This window comes from Pyrus communis, chromosome 3 (genome assembly GCF_041283825.1).
Source record: "Pyrus communis isolate YQ-2024b chromosome 3, ASM4128382v1, whole genome shotgun sequence".
Lineage (NCBI taxonomy): Eukaryota > Viridiplantae > Streptophyta > Magnoliopsida > Rosales > Rosaceae > Pyrus > Pyrus communis.
This window is the reverse complement of record NC_142567.1, coordinates 21,453,992-21,467,878: the sequence shown is the minus strand read 5'-3', so window position 1 is coordinate 21,467,878 and position 13,887 is coordinate 21,453,992. Positions and strand designations below refer to the sequence as shown.

Below are 13,887 nucleotides of genomic sequence, written 5' to 3'. Positions count from 1 at the left end.
TTTGACTTGGAATTGGAATGCAAACAAAATTAGAAACTTCGAATTGCGATCAAAGCCCAAAAACCCAAACTGAACCTATCTTCAATGATTTACCCAAAAAATAAACAGAGAGTTATTTTTAAGACTAAACGTTCAAAATTTAACCCGACATAATGGTCTATTAAAAGCAAGTAAATATTTGGAGTTACAAACTCAGCTTCGAACTCTTACGAAAGGTCATTATTAGTATGTTATCGTTGTGTGGTGGGATCTCATATATTAAAAAAGAAAAAAAAAATCAAAATTTTAGTTTTCTTTTCATTTAAGAATTTTACAAAATAATGATGAATCTCAATGTGGTAATTGTAACCCCATTTTCTTTCTATTTGTCTTTTCATTTAGTTTTAAAAAAATATAAATCCAGCAAATATATTTAAAAAAAACAAAAACAAAAAACAAGAAAGGCCCATTAACAAACGAGAGTGTGTGACGAGGACTAGTAAACTAGTATGATATAAAGCCAGGAATGAGGATTCTCTTCAGATTATTTTTTGTGAGGATTTCGAGAATTCTCAAATTACGTCCGTTCATTATATATCGTACGGTCAGAAATTATTGTAATTTTTTTTATTTAAAATTGAATATAAACAGTACCCAACAAAAACTGACCGCACGATTTACGATGAACAAATGTGATCAAAAGATTCCTGGAATCCTCACAAAAGAGGATTCGAAGAGGATTCTCATTCTGAAGTCAGAACTCAGCCTTTTAAAAATGTCCTAGTGGTAACATGACTTTGCACGGTCCTTGAATTGTCCAAGGAAACCTACAAATCAAAGACAGAGATGCGAAGAGTGTAATCCAAAGTGTTAGATTCAAACTGCATCTAGTTTCAATTCGGAAATGACAATCCATTAACGATCATTACATATGCCTACAGGTGGGAACGGTACTGAATTACGGTATGTGACTCAGAGGCGGCATTGAGAGGGAGCGAAAGGTGCAATCGCACATGCCCCCGAAATCTTTATTATCAAAAAATTTTGGTATCTTATATTTATATGTAATATTGTTGTATATTAAAAATATACTTTTATTAGTACTTTAAAATCTTATAGTGTACTTTTTGAAGTGCACAATGAAATAGTAGAAATGCCGATAACAACACCTTAAAAAATGATTTTCTTTTCAATTTTATTATATAATAATGCTATATATTCAAGTGAAACTTTAAAGTTAGAGTTTTCGAAGTTTTTTTTTTCCTTTATTTGGTTGCTTAAGATTGAACTGCTATTTATTATTTAGTGAAGGTTAAGTTTGTAACTCTTTTTACTTATTTAATGACATTTGTAAACTTACAATCAATGCGTCCTAAATGTTGTTTTGATTTAAGTTATTATTTTCTAATACCAATATATTATCCTACTTCAAAAAAAAAAAAAAAAAAAAACTATCTTAAAAATGGGCCCTTTTATAAATTTCTCACAGGGCACCCGAAATCTCAGAGACGGCCCTGATGTGACTAGAACCGAAACTGAGTTATCTACCGAGTTGATACAGAACAATTTGGTAATGATTTTGATACATTTCGGTCTGTAGATTGGTTTGGGCAAAAAATAACTCCGGACTGGTACCAACTCAATGCTTCATTTTCATTATTTCATGCAAGTATATTTGTTGTTGGAGTTGTGCTCTAAAAGACCGTAATATTGAATATTATGTAACAACTTCATTTTAATTAATTAAAAAATGGCAAGTTTTATTCATTCATGAGTTTTGGCTTTATATTATAGAGATTATATACTATGAATAAGTCTATAGAATTTAAGGTATAGAAATAATGTCCTAAACGAGGTTAATGCCCACTTAGTCCTTAAACTAAATTCCTAACTGTTTAAAAAGTCGACTGAATATTGATTATCTAAAAAATATGGTATATACCATATTAATGTTAGCATCTCGTGTTACGCATGTTGAACACATGGTAGATATGCTCGATATCGTAGAGGGGTACTTGGAGACAATGATTGTCTTTTCCATGCTATTTTACACGATTGTCATCATGGGGAGGATGGAGAAGTGAAACCACCTGCAGAAGATTTTAGAAAACATGTATATTTTGATTTCCCAGATGGTTGAGGTCATTTTCACCCAAAGAGGCAAAAAATCTAAAGCCTTGGAAAAAGGGGCAAAACCGTTCTTTTGTTTATGTAAATCTTTTTTAATTAATTAAAAACATTAAAATTAAAAGCACTAAAAGTTTAAAATCTTCAATTAAAATTGTGGGTCATGTTTTTCACGTAAGGTGCATTTTTTTTTAATTATTAAAAACATTAAAATTAAAGGCATTAAAAGCTACAAGCAAGATTGTGAACTCTGTTTTCCACTCAAGGTTGTCCCTATATGTAAGGACATATACTATGTATCCGGTGAAATCCTATACGTTAGGGACTTACTTTCCGATCTATTAGAGATTGACTTTGTCTCTATATTTGTTTTACACCCATTTTATACGGTGGATGTCCCTATTTAAGGACTTCACATGAGATGCTCTTAAGCCTCCAAAACAAGGGCATTATCAAAATTTCTGTTAATCTCTTTTGAGCTAAATTTTTTGGTGCTAAATCTATATATAAAGCCATAGGCTCAATTTGGTGTCACCGGTTTCGACAAAAATAATTGGACCAAACTGCCCCTCAGCTAAAAAAATTTCAAAACCAACCCAACATAGTATATCAAATCATGCAAGTGTAAGTTGGTAATTTGGTCATCATAAAATATAATATAAATATAAATGGGGAGATAAAAGAATAAACAAATGACAAAGTTGATGGTGCCCACATGATGGGGAAGAAAAATATAATTAAAAAAATAAGAAAAATCATAAATGTTGTGTTCAAAACATCTTAAGAGATGCGTAGCATCGATGATAAAAAAAGAAAATAACGAAGTAAAAAAATATTGAAGCAATTCATGCATGTAAATACATTTAAAATGTCTAAGTCGTGCGTAGCTCGTTGTGATTCAAAAAAATGTCTTTTGCACGTGGTTGTTTATTAAATATTATTTCTCAATTTTTAAACACTTAAGAGGTGCGTAGTGCCAGTTATAAAAAAGTTTCTCGAATGCGCATGATAATATGATTCAATTAGTTGTAAAATTATCTTCTTCTTTTTTTTTTTTAACAAACAATGTTATCTACACTAAGGGGAGGGAGTGGGCTTAGCCTCACAATGTGCTAGCAATTAGTTTATTAAATATTATTTTTTTCTAATCTTAATGTAAATTCAATAAAATGTAGATGGAATTTGAAAGACCGCTTTTATTAATATAGATTCAGATGCTTTGATTAGTTAAAAGACCGCTTTTATTAAATATATTTATTATTCATTTCCATCTACATTAATAAATACATTTAAAACATGTAAATCGTGCGTAGCACATCGTGATTAAAAAAATGTCTTCTACATGCGCGTGTGAGTGCGTGCATGAATGCTAGTATAGCTAAAGTAAAAGCATATATAAAAGTCATTTGGAGATGCTTTTAGGTGAGTAGCACTGTATACCTACATGACTATGAATTTTTTTATCTTTTCATTTGTAATTAATGGATGAGGTGATAGCCTTGACAACAAACTTATTTTTCAAAAAATAATAAAAACTATCGTCTCATCTCGAGACTATTGATTCTAAGTGAAATGTCATAAGTTTAATTCTCATCAAAGAAGAATTTAAACCACATTATTACTTACACATTATGAAGCATGACTCACTCTTCCAATAAATAATATCATTCCCAAAAGAAAATAAATAAAAATAGAAGACTGTAAGTATGGAAATTTAGTTAAAAGAGAAAGTTGTGGAAGTTTCTTTTTTCAAAGTTGGGTCCAAATGAGAAAATGCTCGGGGATAATTTAGAAAGAGTGGGACCCCAATTGTGGACTCAATGGCGTAGTTAGAAATTATTCAGTGGGTGGGCTAAATTAAAATTATTACTACTAAATCAAATTTTTAATCTTATGTTGCCTACATAAAGTTATATAATAGTAAAAACTTGAATCTAGTACTTTGAAGCAAGAATTTTATGCTATGTTTTCTAGGTTTCTAACCTTCAAAGCTTTCAAGTGAATAAAATAAGAAACCATTTGTGGTATGTAAGTTTTAATTTATTACTATTATATATAATATTGGTTAAAGTGATGAGTTTATTTAACATCTATTAGCTCTTATTATTCTTAAAAACAACTTTATTAATATAAAAAATTCATTTGTTAAGTGGAATATGACAATTAAAAATTATAAACTAACCCAAAAATTAATATTTTTAAATTTGAAGAACCAAACTCTTCCTATACTATAGCCAAGGGGAGCCTTGTACTTGGCTCCGCCCTTGTGTGGACTGTAACTAAAAATGAGCATTGGATGCCACATTTGCCCCTTAAAAAAACAATTACATTTTGGAAATTATGCAAAATAGGAAGAAAAAAAAAATGAAAAGCAAAAATGACAAGTACCAAAAAAGAAAAGAAAAGAAAAGATAAAGTGAAGATGCAAATTGCAAAGCATACGTAAACCGGAATAATAAGCGGGTCAAATAATCCGCTGATTTAATTAATTTCCTCCCTCTTTCTCACTGCTACAGTCTAAGCCTTCGCTCTCTCTCTCTCTCTCTCTCTCTCTCTCCCCCTCCTCTGAGCTTACTCAGATCCAGGTAAGGTATGTCTCTGCTTCAATCTCTCAAGCTTTTACTACATCTCTGTTTGAAGTAGTTAAGGTTTAGATACAAGCTTTTACTTTCTGTTTGGCATCTGAGAAATGGGACAGAAAATCTAAGCAGAAAAACACTATTTACATTTTTCTGGGGGTTTAATGTTTGTGTTTTAGTTCAGTCTTCTAGGACGAAATCGAATTTTAGGATTCAAGGTTATAGTTTTCTTAGTCATTGTTCTGTTTTTAGCTACGGATATTTGTGTGTGTGTGTGTGTAAATTGATTTTCCTTCACATTCAACGTTACTGTTTCTTTAAGATTAAAGTTTTGATTGTTCTTACAAAATAAAAGAAGGGTTTAATTGCTTTTCAAAAAATGAAGTTTCTTTTCTTTTGTATTTAATTTTTAATTTTGTTGTTTCTATTTTTTACGGGTTTTTTAATTTAAAATGTGTATATTTTTAAGGGTTAAGCTACAGAAATAGCTCCTTGTGATCTCAGTTTAGTTGGTGAGGAAACAAGTTGTAGTTTTATGTTTGATTTCGAAATTCGAACTTTGACGCGTAAGTTCATGTTTCCATTTCAGATTTCTCATAGAATAAATGAACATAATCGAGAAATATTTTTTTGCCAAGATTAACATTTGATGACAAAATGCCATTTTTGAAGAACAGTAGTTGAAATGTTCTGCTAAAGTAATTAACTTGTAGTTCTTCCAATATTCTGTAAACCCGGATGGCATTTGAGTTCCTATATTCTGCATGTGGTGAGGGACGGGTGGGGTTATGGGTTACAATTAGTATAGGTCCAGGGTTCGATTCCCTCTAATGAAGCCGGAAAATAATCCTTTTCAGCCTTAAATATAAACATCAACTGATTGGGGGTAGTGGTGGTTTGTCTTTCTAGTTATTACAAGGTGACTTTGTTTTCTGACAGTTCGGATATTAACAGACGGTGGTTATGGTGGTGGTTCTTGATGTAGGACTTGAATTGTCTCGTCGATGTGTATGTAGTAATTCAAGTTTGTTGCTGATCATACGTTGTTGTAGAATGGCTTGAAGTTTTGTAATCTGGAAGAAGATAATGGAAGAAATACAATCACAATCGGATAATTATAGGTCTTCCTCGTCTTCAGCAAGTAGTCCAGCAAGTCGGGTACCCTCAAGTAACTTTTTCTACTTGCGCAAACCTGGCTCACTCAGACAACCCATCTCATTTGAAGATTCACCTGAATGGGAGGATACAGATATTGATGTTCGGGTGGAGGAAGGAGGTGACTCCATCAACATTGCAACCACTCCAGTCTCCGCATCTCTTTCGAAGCTTAATAGTGGGTCCTTGCCATCCCCACCGTTACCAGAGGGTGCAAATGTAGTAAGAAAGATTGCAGGGGCTTCACTTGTGTGGAAAGATTTGACAGTTACAATTAAGGGGAAAAGAAAGTACTCTGACAAGGTTATGAAGAGTTCAAATGGTTATGCTTTGCCTGGAACTATAACAGTAATTATGGGTCCTGCTAAGTCGGGGAAGTCGACGCTACTAAGGGCTCTTGCAGGTCCTTAAGCTTGCATGTTATTTCTAAATTTCTAATTGTGCATAGAATTGTGCCTTCTCTTATTTTTGCATACTTGAGTTCTAAGAATTGTTTGTTGACCTTGCTTAGGAAGATTGCCTCACTCAGCCAGAATGTATGGTGAGGTTTTTGTGAATGGCTCAAAGTCACCCATGCCGTATGGTTCATACGTAAGTTCCACCTCATCATCACCTTTCTTTTCAGTCTTTTATGCAGTTTGCAGTTCATACATTCGCTTAATTGCTTTCCCACTTTTACCCAATTAGTCTTGGGCTCTACTGACAATTTTATTCTCTTACATTTTGTTTGTCATGAGTCTGTTGCGACTGTTCCACTTATCATTTTTCCATTATTTCTGTTACACTCGCACACACATTTGGTGATTTTCTTTAAAGAAAAGTTACTCAAGTGACAATGTTAGCATCTGCTTTCAAATTAGTTTCCGTTTACATCTTCCTTTCTTCAAAAAGATGAGTACGAGTTAAATCAAATTTGAAACATATAGGTTATCATTTTTAAACAACTATTATTTTTGTTAGAGATGTGATTTGTCTCATCATTAGGATAATCTGATAATCCGAACCATGAAAGAAGTGATTGATAAAAAAAATAGAGAAATGCGTAAACAGTCTCTGTTCCCATGCTGCCAAGCCTGCATTAGTGTGGGTCGAAAGCCAGACTTGTTGTCATTACTCCATTGGACCTTGACCTTTTCAGGCTTCTCAATTTGCACCATTTGAACTGTCACACCCTTTCCTGTTTGGCATAATGGCATCTCCTAGGTGGAGCAGTTGATAGATTTTTCTCATTGCAAATTACGTGGTTGCAATGTTAGCTTTACTGACGATTAATTACTTTTTCGTTTTGTGTCTTAAAGGTCACGTTGTTTTTCTATGGCTCAACTCTGTGTCTGTGGACTCTGGCTTCATGTTTGTTAATCCAACTTGCAGGGTTTTGTTGAGAGGGAAATCACTCTAATTGGATCCCTCACTGTTCGGGAGTTTCTGTATTACTCCGCTCTGCTTCAGCTTCCTGGTTTCTTTTGTCAGAAAAAGAGTGTAGTAGAGGATGCCATCCATGCCATGTCACTGGGTGATTGTGCAAACAAATTGATAGGCGGTTACTGTAATATGAAGGGCCTTCCAAATGGCGATAGAAGGCGTGTTAGCATCGCTCGAGAGCTTGTGATGAGGCCACATATTTTATTCATAGATGAGCCTCTTTACCATCTTGATAGGTAATTTTTATTCTGTTCGCCGTGCTCTCTACATTATTCCATGGTGCACAACCCTATCCGTGGCCTGTATCACTATTTTGTGTATAACCATAAGCAACCAAATTATTTTCCATGGAAGCATTTCCAACTAAAGCATGAGTTTGGATAATTTTCTTTGAAGTATCTCAGTTACATTATATATTTCGAAGGAATCGCAACTGGTCTGAGATATTAAAGTTGGTGTGCTAAGGAATCTACTTGATGATTTCCAAGAATAATTTGGCTGACTCTAGAACTGATATAATATGAGGTTATTGCTGCATTGTCTCCTGAGGGATCAGGCAGCACCATTGAATTGTTTTGTTAGGTCTCCTATATCCATATATAGTTTACCGCGGGGACTCCATGCTTATGACCAATAGTCTTCCTATTGAATATATTTGATTCCTTGAAGTACCATGACTGAAGTGGTTTTGTTTTTTCAGTGTCTCTGCACTTCTGATGATGGTAACGCTGAAGAAACTTGCCAGTACGGGTTGCACCGTTGTATTTACCATTTACCAAAGCAGCACAGAAGTATTCGGCCTTTTTGATCGGATATGTCTTCTTTCAAATGGAAATACCTTGTTTTTTGGGGAAACCTTGGCTTGTTTGCAGGTAAATGACATTTAAATGTCTGTTTTGTCATTAACTTTTTAATCCTGGACTCGCTGACCCTAAAATAAGTCTGATTTGTCATTAACTCTTTAAACAAGGTACTATTTACTGATTAGTGTTCTGTGATTATTGTAAGAGAGAAGAAACTCAGGAAATCATGTATGTTTTAAAAATTAAAATTCTTAATTTCGTGTTTTTGTTTTTATTATTTTTTGTTCTTTATATTTTTGGAAGCTAATTGGAGAGTTGTAGATAAGTGCTGACATACACTTTATGTTGATCCAGCACTTCTCAAACGCTGGATTTCCTTGTCCGATTATGCAAAGTCCGTCAGATCACTTTTTACGGGCAATAAATACAGATTTCGACAAGATCATTGCAATGTGCAAAAATTGGCAGGTAAGTACAGGGTGCTGCAGTTTTCCTAATTCTGGTTGCATAAAGTGTAGAAGCCTTTAATTCGTAAGTTATAATTATCCTATTGAGAAATTTCAAAATTGTTGGACTGTATGTTTTTATTTTGACTTAAAAGTGGAAGGATGCCTAACCATATTTTGTTATGAACTCACCATAATAATTGTAGTCCAATATGTCTTAGACTTTAGCAGGACATTCATTTAGTTTAACATATGCTTTGCATGAACTGCAACGTGATGACAGGATGACAACGGAGATTTTTCATCGGTAAACATGGATACTGCTGTGGCAATACGCACCCTCGAAGCAACTTATAAATCATCAGCAGATGCTGCTGCAGTTGAAACTATGATACTGAGACTCACAGATAAGGTAAATATTTGATATGCAGCTGTGGTTTTCTGCATTATAATTGAAAGTTTCCTGTTTTCCATGTTGTGTTCCATAATTTGGGTGATGTGTACATATTAGCATATATATTTAGCTTCAGTAATCTTGGTTAACTTCTGATGTGCGTATTCTTCTATAGGAAGGTCCAGTACTCAAAAGCAAGGGAAAGGCTGGAGCTGTTACACGGGTAGCAGTTTTAACTTGGAGATCGTTATTAATAATGTCAAGGGATTGGAAATACTACTGGCTTCGTCTTATTCTTTATATGATTTTTACACTCTCCGTTGGTACAGTATTTTCTGGCTCAGGGCATTCTTTGTCTTCAGTTGCGGTGAGTTACTTAACATCACCTTTTGTCAATCACTAAGAAAATAAAATAAAAATCGATTGCATGCTTCCGTAATTGTTTTCAGTTCTACTTTATGAATACCACTTTCTTAATTGAACACTTCTTTTAAAATTTTCACTCTCGTATGCAGTCAAGACGAGTTGCAGCAGTGTTTATTTTTGTTTCTGTACTGTACTAGCAAACACTGCTGGAGCATATGCTATATTCTTAATAATGTTAAACCTTTTATATGCAGACAAAAGTTCCAGCAATATTTATATTTGTTTCGTTTACCTCACTACATGCATCCACAATATCTGTTTCCTTGTGTGGCATCTGAATCTCTTTTTCCACCATCTTTTATATGCAGACAAAAGTTGCAGCAATATTTGTATTTGTTTCGTTTACCGCACTACTAAGCATTTCTGGAGTACCTGCAGTTATAAAAGAAATCAAGGTAATCTTGATTGATTCATTTCCTAGATATTGACTTAAAGTAGTGTGAAAGTTGGCCAAGTTATGATTAATATAGTGGCAAACATTTGTGGATTAATTATATGAATTATGCTAGTATTACGCTATTTTCTTGAAAGAACCCAAGATTGAAGGATCCAAAATTGATCTCAGTTTAAACTTAGGCAGTTTTATGGACATTCCATTAATTTGCAATGATGATAATGATATCATTATTTCCAGTTGAGTGGCTGGTTGATAGGACATTCTTATAATTACTGTAATTAATTATGTTCATTGCTTTGGGATTCTTCTCTTCTAATCAAACTGATTATGGATACTGCAGATATATGCCAGTGAAGAATCGAACCACCATTTGGGGACACTAGTCTTTTTATTTGGACAGCTTCTCTCTAGCATCCCGTTCCTGTTTCTCATCTCCATCCCATCAAGTGTCGTCTTTTATTTCCTTATAGGACTGCGAGATGAGTTCAGCTTGTTGATGTACTTCATGCTGAATTTCTTCATGTGCCTCTTAGTAAATGATGGGATAATGCTGGTGGTGGTTTCTTTATGGCAAGATGTTTTCTGGAGCACCCTCACTCTGATATGCATACAAGTAAGTTCCTCTATCTCAACGAAATAATGTACTTGAAGTTTCCCAAGTTCAGCATTGAGTCATCTTTGAATGAACAAGAACTTTTAACATTTTTCCGCTTGGTTAATCATGTTGCTTTTTCCTGGTAAAAAATCATTAAATTTGGTATGGGCTTGGATAAACTAAACGATGAAACCAAATCATAAAGTACATGGCAGACTGGCAGTTGTGGTGTTTTATGGTATTGTGCGATAAAATATCAATGAATGTCCGTGATACAATTATGCTTTTCTGACAATGATTGACAGTGTTATAACGTTATGATCAGTTTCCTATCCTTCCCTAATCTTGCATTGAATGCATTTGGAATTTCAGGTGGTAATGATGCTAGCTGCGGGCTATTTCAGAATTCGAAATGCTTTGCCTGGACCCGTGTGGACATATCCAGTATCCTATATAGCTTTCCATACGTACTCTATACAGGCAAGAGGATTTACTTGATCCTTTGTATTTTTCTTCCTTGTTGCATAACAATGTTGAAAATCAATTGTCGGGCAACCTGGTTTAGTTTCAAATTTCTCGAGTTTGGGAAGGATTAAAAAAAAGCATTTCAGAGTGATATTTTGGAACTAGTTGGTTAATTTTAATAATTTTCTTTTCTAACTGAAGCTTCTAAAACTATTACCTTTCTGTTACAGGGGCTGTTGGAGAATGAGTACATAGGGACATCCTTCGCGGTTGGGCAGGTAAGGACCATATCTGGGTATCAAGCACTTAGTAGCGCATATCACATCTCCCCTGACAACAATGCCAAGTGGGAAAATTTATTGATCTTGTTTCTAATGGCTGTCGGGTATCGTATTCTTGTCCTTGTTTTACTGTACTTTCGCGTAGGGGGAAAAAAGTGTATACGTAAGATTTTGAAGTGTAATGAGGATTCAAACAATGCAAGATGAATGAAGTTGCTCCCTGCCGTGAGTGTTGTATCTCAGCCATCATATTTTTGTAACTTCAAGTAGTTCTTGGCATGTGCAATTTTGCTTTTGTAAACCTTTATCGTCTATGAATGAGAAAATGCATGTTTTAGAGAGCTTTTGCTGATTGGTTTTTTGGTGCCAACTCCTCGTTATTTTGAATTCTTACGGAGCTGAGATCTGCATTTGTACCTGATTTTCATTGCAATCGGAAAAGTTCGGTACCTACGAGTGAGGGGAGAGTAATCTCATTGTTTGCAGACGGGAGTAGTCAAGTCGCCTAGAGCAATGTAGTCTCTCTCATTTGCACTAAAATTCGAATCTCTCTTCCTGTAGTTTACATTAGGTTAAAATAATGCTTGAATCAAAGCAGGAGAGGCACGTGACATCACTCCACGCCATGGTGATTGTTGACAACACTTCATGTTACATCCTATATTCATTCAACTTCGTACATCACAAAGTCCACTATAAACAATGACATGAATATAAAAGGTCAGCCTCAAGCCAACTAGGCTCCCTGCTTTGCTTTGCGAAGATCGGAAATGAACATCTATAGTACATAGTCTTATCCTTGGTTTGGGTCATGAGAACGTCTATTGTACATACGAGTATATACAACAAATATTTATTAAAGAAAATTATGTACCACTTGGAAGGAAAAATATTTCATCTTTTGGGGTTCTCACATCTTGGCCTTTAGATCCTTGATGAAATTGTCCATGTTTTTCTCTGATGATCCATTGGGTGTCAATGCATCCTCCAATGTGTTCTTAACCTTGACAACTGCTCTCCTATACTCATCCCCTGATTTTCCATCCATCAGATGGTTGATTTTCTCCGACACTTCCTCCTTGCTGACCACCCTCCGATTGCATAAATTGATCCCGACCTTCCAATCGTCAACTATTAATTTTCTGTTAGTGAACTGATCAGTAAGCAAAGGGAAACACAACAATGGGACACCACACCAAATACTCTCCAATGTTGAGTTCCATCCACAATGTGTTAAAAACCCTCCGATGGCCGGGTGGGCCAAGACCGCCTTTTGCGAGCACCACGGTATGACAATGCTCCGATCCTTGACATCATCTCGAAAGCCCGAGGGTAACGGGTCGGTGTCGTTTGAGCTGACGATATCCGGCCGAAGCACCCAAACAAAGTTCACTTTGCTAAGCTTAAGCCCGTTAGCAATCTCTAATAGGTCTTTCTTTGCAACATGAGCATAGCTACCAAATGAGACATACAAAACCGAGCCATGGGGCTTGGTGTTGAGCCACTGGGTGCAGTCTGACTCGGACCACAGGCTCGTAGCCGCAATGTTCTTGCTGAATGTGGTTGGAAAAATGGGTCCTATGGCATAGAACTTCATCTTGGCTTGCAAGGCTGATATGGTCTCGGATTCAATCTCCTGCACTGTGTTGCACAAATGAAAATGTGCACCTCTGGCGTCCTTGAAGGCATTGAAAATGATTTGGTGGCACACAGATGTTGTATCAGTGTCCTGAAGATATGACATCATGTCTTTGGGATCAATTGCTCGCACTCCTGGTATGTAATCTATGGTGTCCTCTCGCACATCTACATAAAACAGGATACCTTCGTTTAGACCCCAGTGAAGAACAACTATATATATTGTCCCAACTGTGAATCAAACCGTTGATTAAGTAACTTTATTTTCAAATGCATGATCTAAACTGGGAGTGTAACTGTATAACATGTTATTTAAATTAATAGAAGAACAAATGTGAACGATGAACTATTGCCAAACATGTTAGGTTAGGAAACTACAATGTATGTAACTCTTACGCCAAACAAAATTTCACATGACGAATGATATAGAGAGTAGAGGCCAAACGAGTTTGTCATGCCAGCCGTGATAAAATTTATTTAATTAAAAGAATAAATTAACAGTGTGACAACATAACATATACTTCGTTACCCTATTAATAGCAGAAACTTACCCTGACATGCAAAATGGCCATGCCTTCGAAGAAGATCGAGATGATAATACAGTGAAAAAACCAAAGCAGGTTCTGTCCAAAATGAAACGTAAATAATCCCAAACTTCCTGGCAATCTTCGAGGGCCACACGAAAAACGTGTCAGCAATTATACAAGTGACCGGTGTGGTGTCAGCCGAAGACTTCACAACCTTTCCCACCACCTCCTCTACGTGGGCCGAAAATACATGCAACAAAGAAGCCATGAACTGGTCATGATTAAGCGACCGGTCAAACTCAACGGGTAGGCCATCAGAGACGGTGGTGTAGTCTATGTTGAGGCCGGATTCATGTAAATAGGCGAAAGGGTTCCCGGCGGATTTTGGTTGCGCTTTGGAGGTATGGTGTTGGATGAAGTGGGTGTTGATGAAGGTGATCTTGAAGCCATGTGATGCAAGCTTGATAGCTAGATGGACGGATGGGATTACGTGGCCTTGGAGAGGGTAGGCGATGAAGATAGCGTGAGGACGTTTTTGACGATTGGTATTAGTATGACCCTGGTCTTCCATTAATGCTAAGAACTATGAAATGAGAAAAGGGGGAGGGAGGGAGGGAGGGAGAGAGATACTGGCTAGGTTTTTGGATGTTCAG

General features: G+C 35.6%; 2 protein-coding genes across 11 annotated transcripts; one reads left to right on the top strand and one right to left on the bottom strand.

The window, feature by feature from the left end:
* The first annotated feature begins 4,524 nt into the window (after nucleotides 1-4,524).
* On the top strand, nucleotides 4,525-11,410 carry ABCG3 (ABC-2 type transporter family protein). 10 transcript variants are annotated; one of them, XM_068454563.2, is made up of 12 exons: nucleotides 4,525-4,691; nucleotides 5,671-6,243; nucleotides 6,352-6,431; nucleotides 7,212-7,498; nucleotides 7,963-8,134; nucleotides 8,420-8,533; nucleotides 8,795-8,923; nucleotides 9,081-9,272; nucleotides 9,640-9,726; nucleotides 10,069-10,341; nucleotides 10,696-10,803; nucleotides 11,019-11,410. In XM_068454563.2, the coding sequence occupies exons 2-12, from the start codon at nucleotides 5,772-5,774 to the stop codon at nucleotides 11,274-11,276; spliced, it is 2,172 nt and encodes a 723-aa protein (XP_068310664.2). In that variant the 5' UTR covers nucleotides 4,525-4,691; nucleotides 5,671-5,771; the 3' UTR covers nucleotides 11,277-11,410. The 10 variants fall into 10 exon arrangements, with proteins under 10 accessions (XP_068310664.2, XP_068310666.2, XP_068310668.2 ...); XM_068454565.2 differs by having other exon boundaries at nucleotides 4,545-4,696; XM_068454567.2 differs by having other exon boundaries at nucleotides 4,547-4,691; nucleotides 5,738-6,243.
* A 165-nt stretch (nucleotides 11,411-11,575) lies between these two features.
* LOC137715293 (UDP-glycosyltransferase 86A1-like) lies at nucleotides 11,576-13,887 on the bottom strand. Its single transcript, XM_068454568.2, has 2 exons — nucleotides 13,259-13,887; nucleotides 11,576-12,875 (listed from the first exon to the last, which is right to left on the bottom strand). Exons 1-2 carry the CDS (start codon nucleotides 13,803-13,805, stop codon nucleotides 11,980-11,982), a joined length of 1,443 nt encoding a protein of 480 aa, XP_068310669.2. The 5' UTR covers nucleotides 13,806-13,887; the 3' UTR covers nucleotides 11,576-11,979.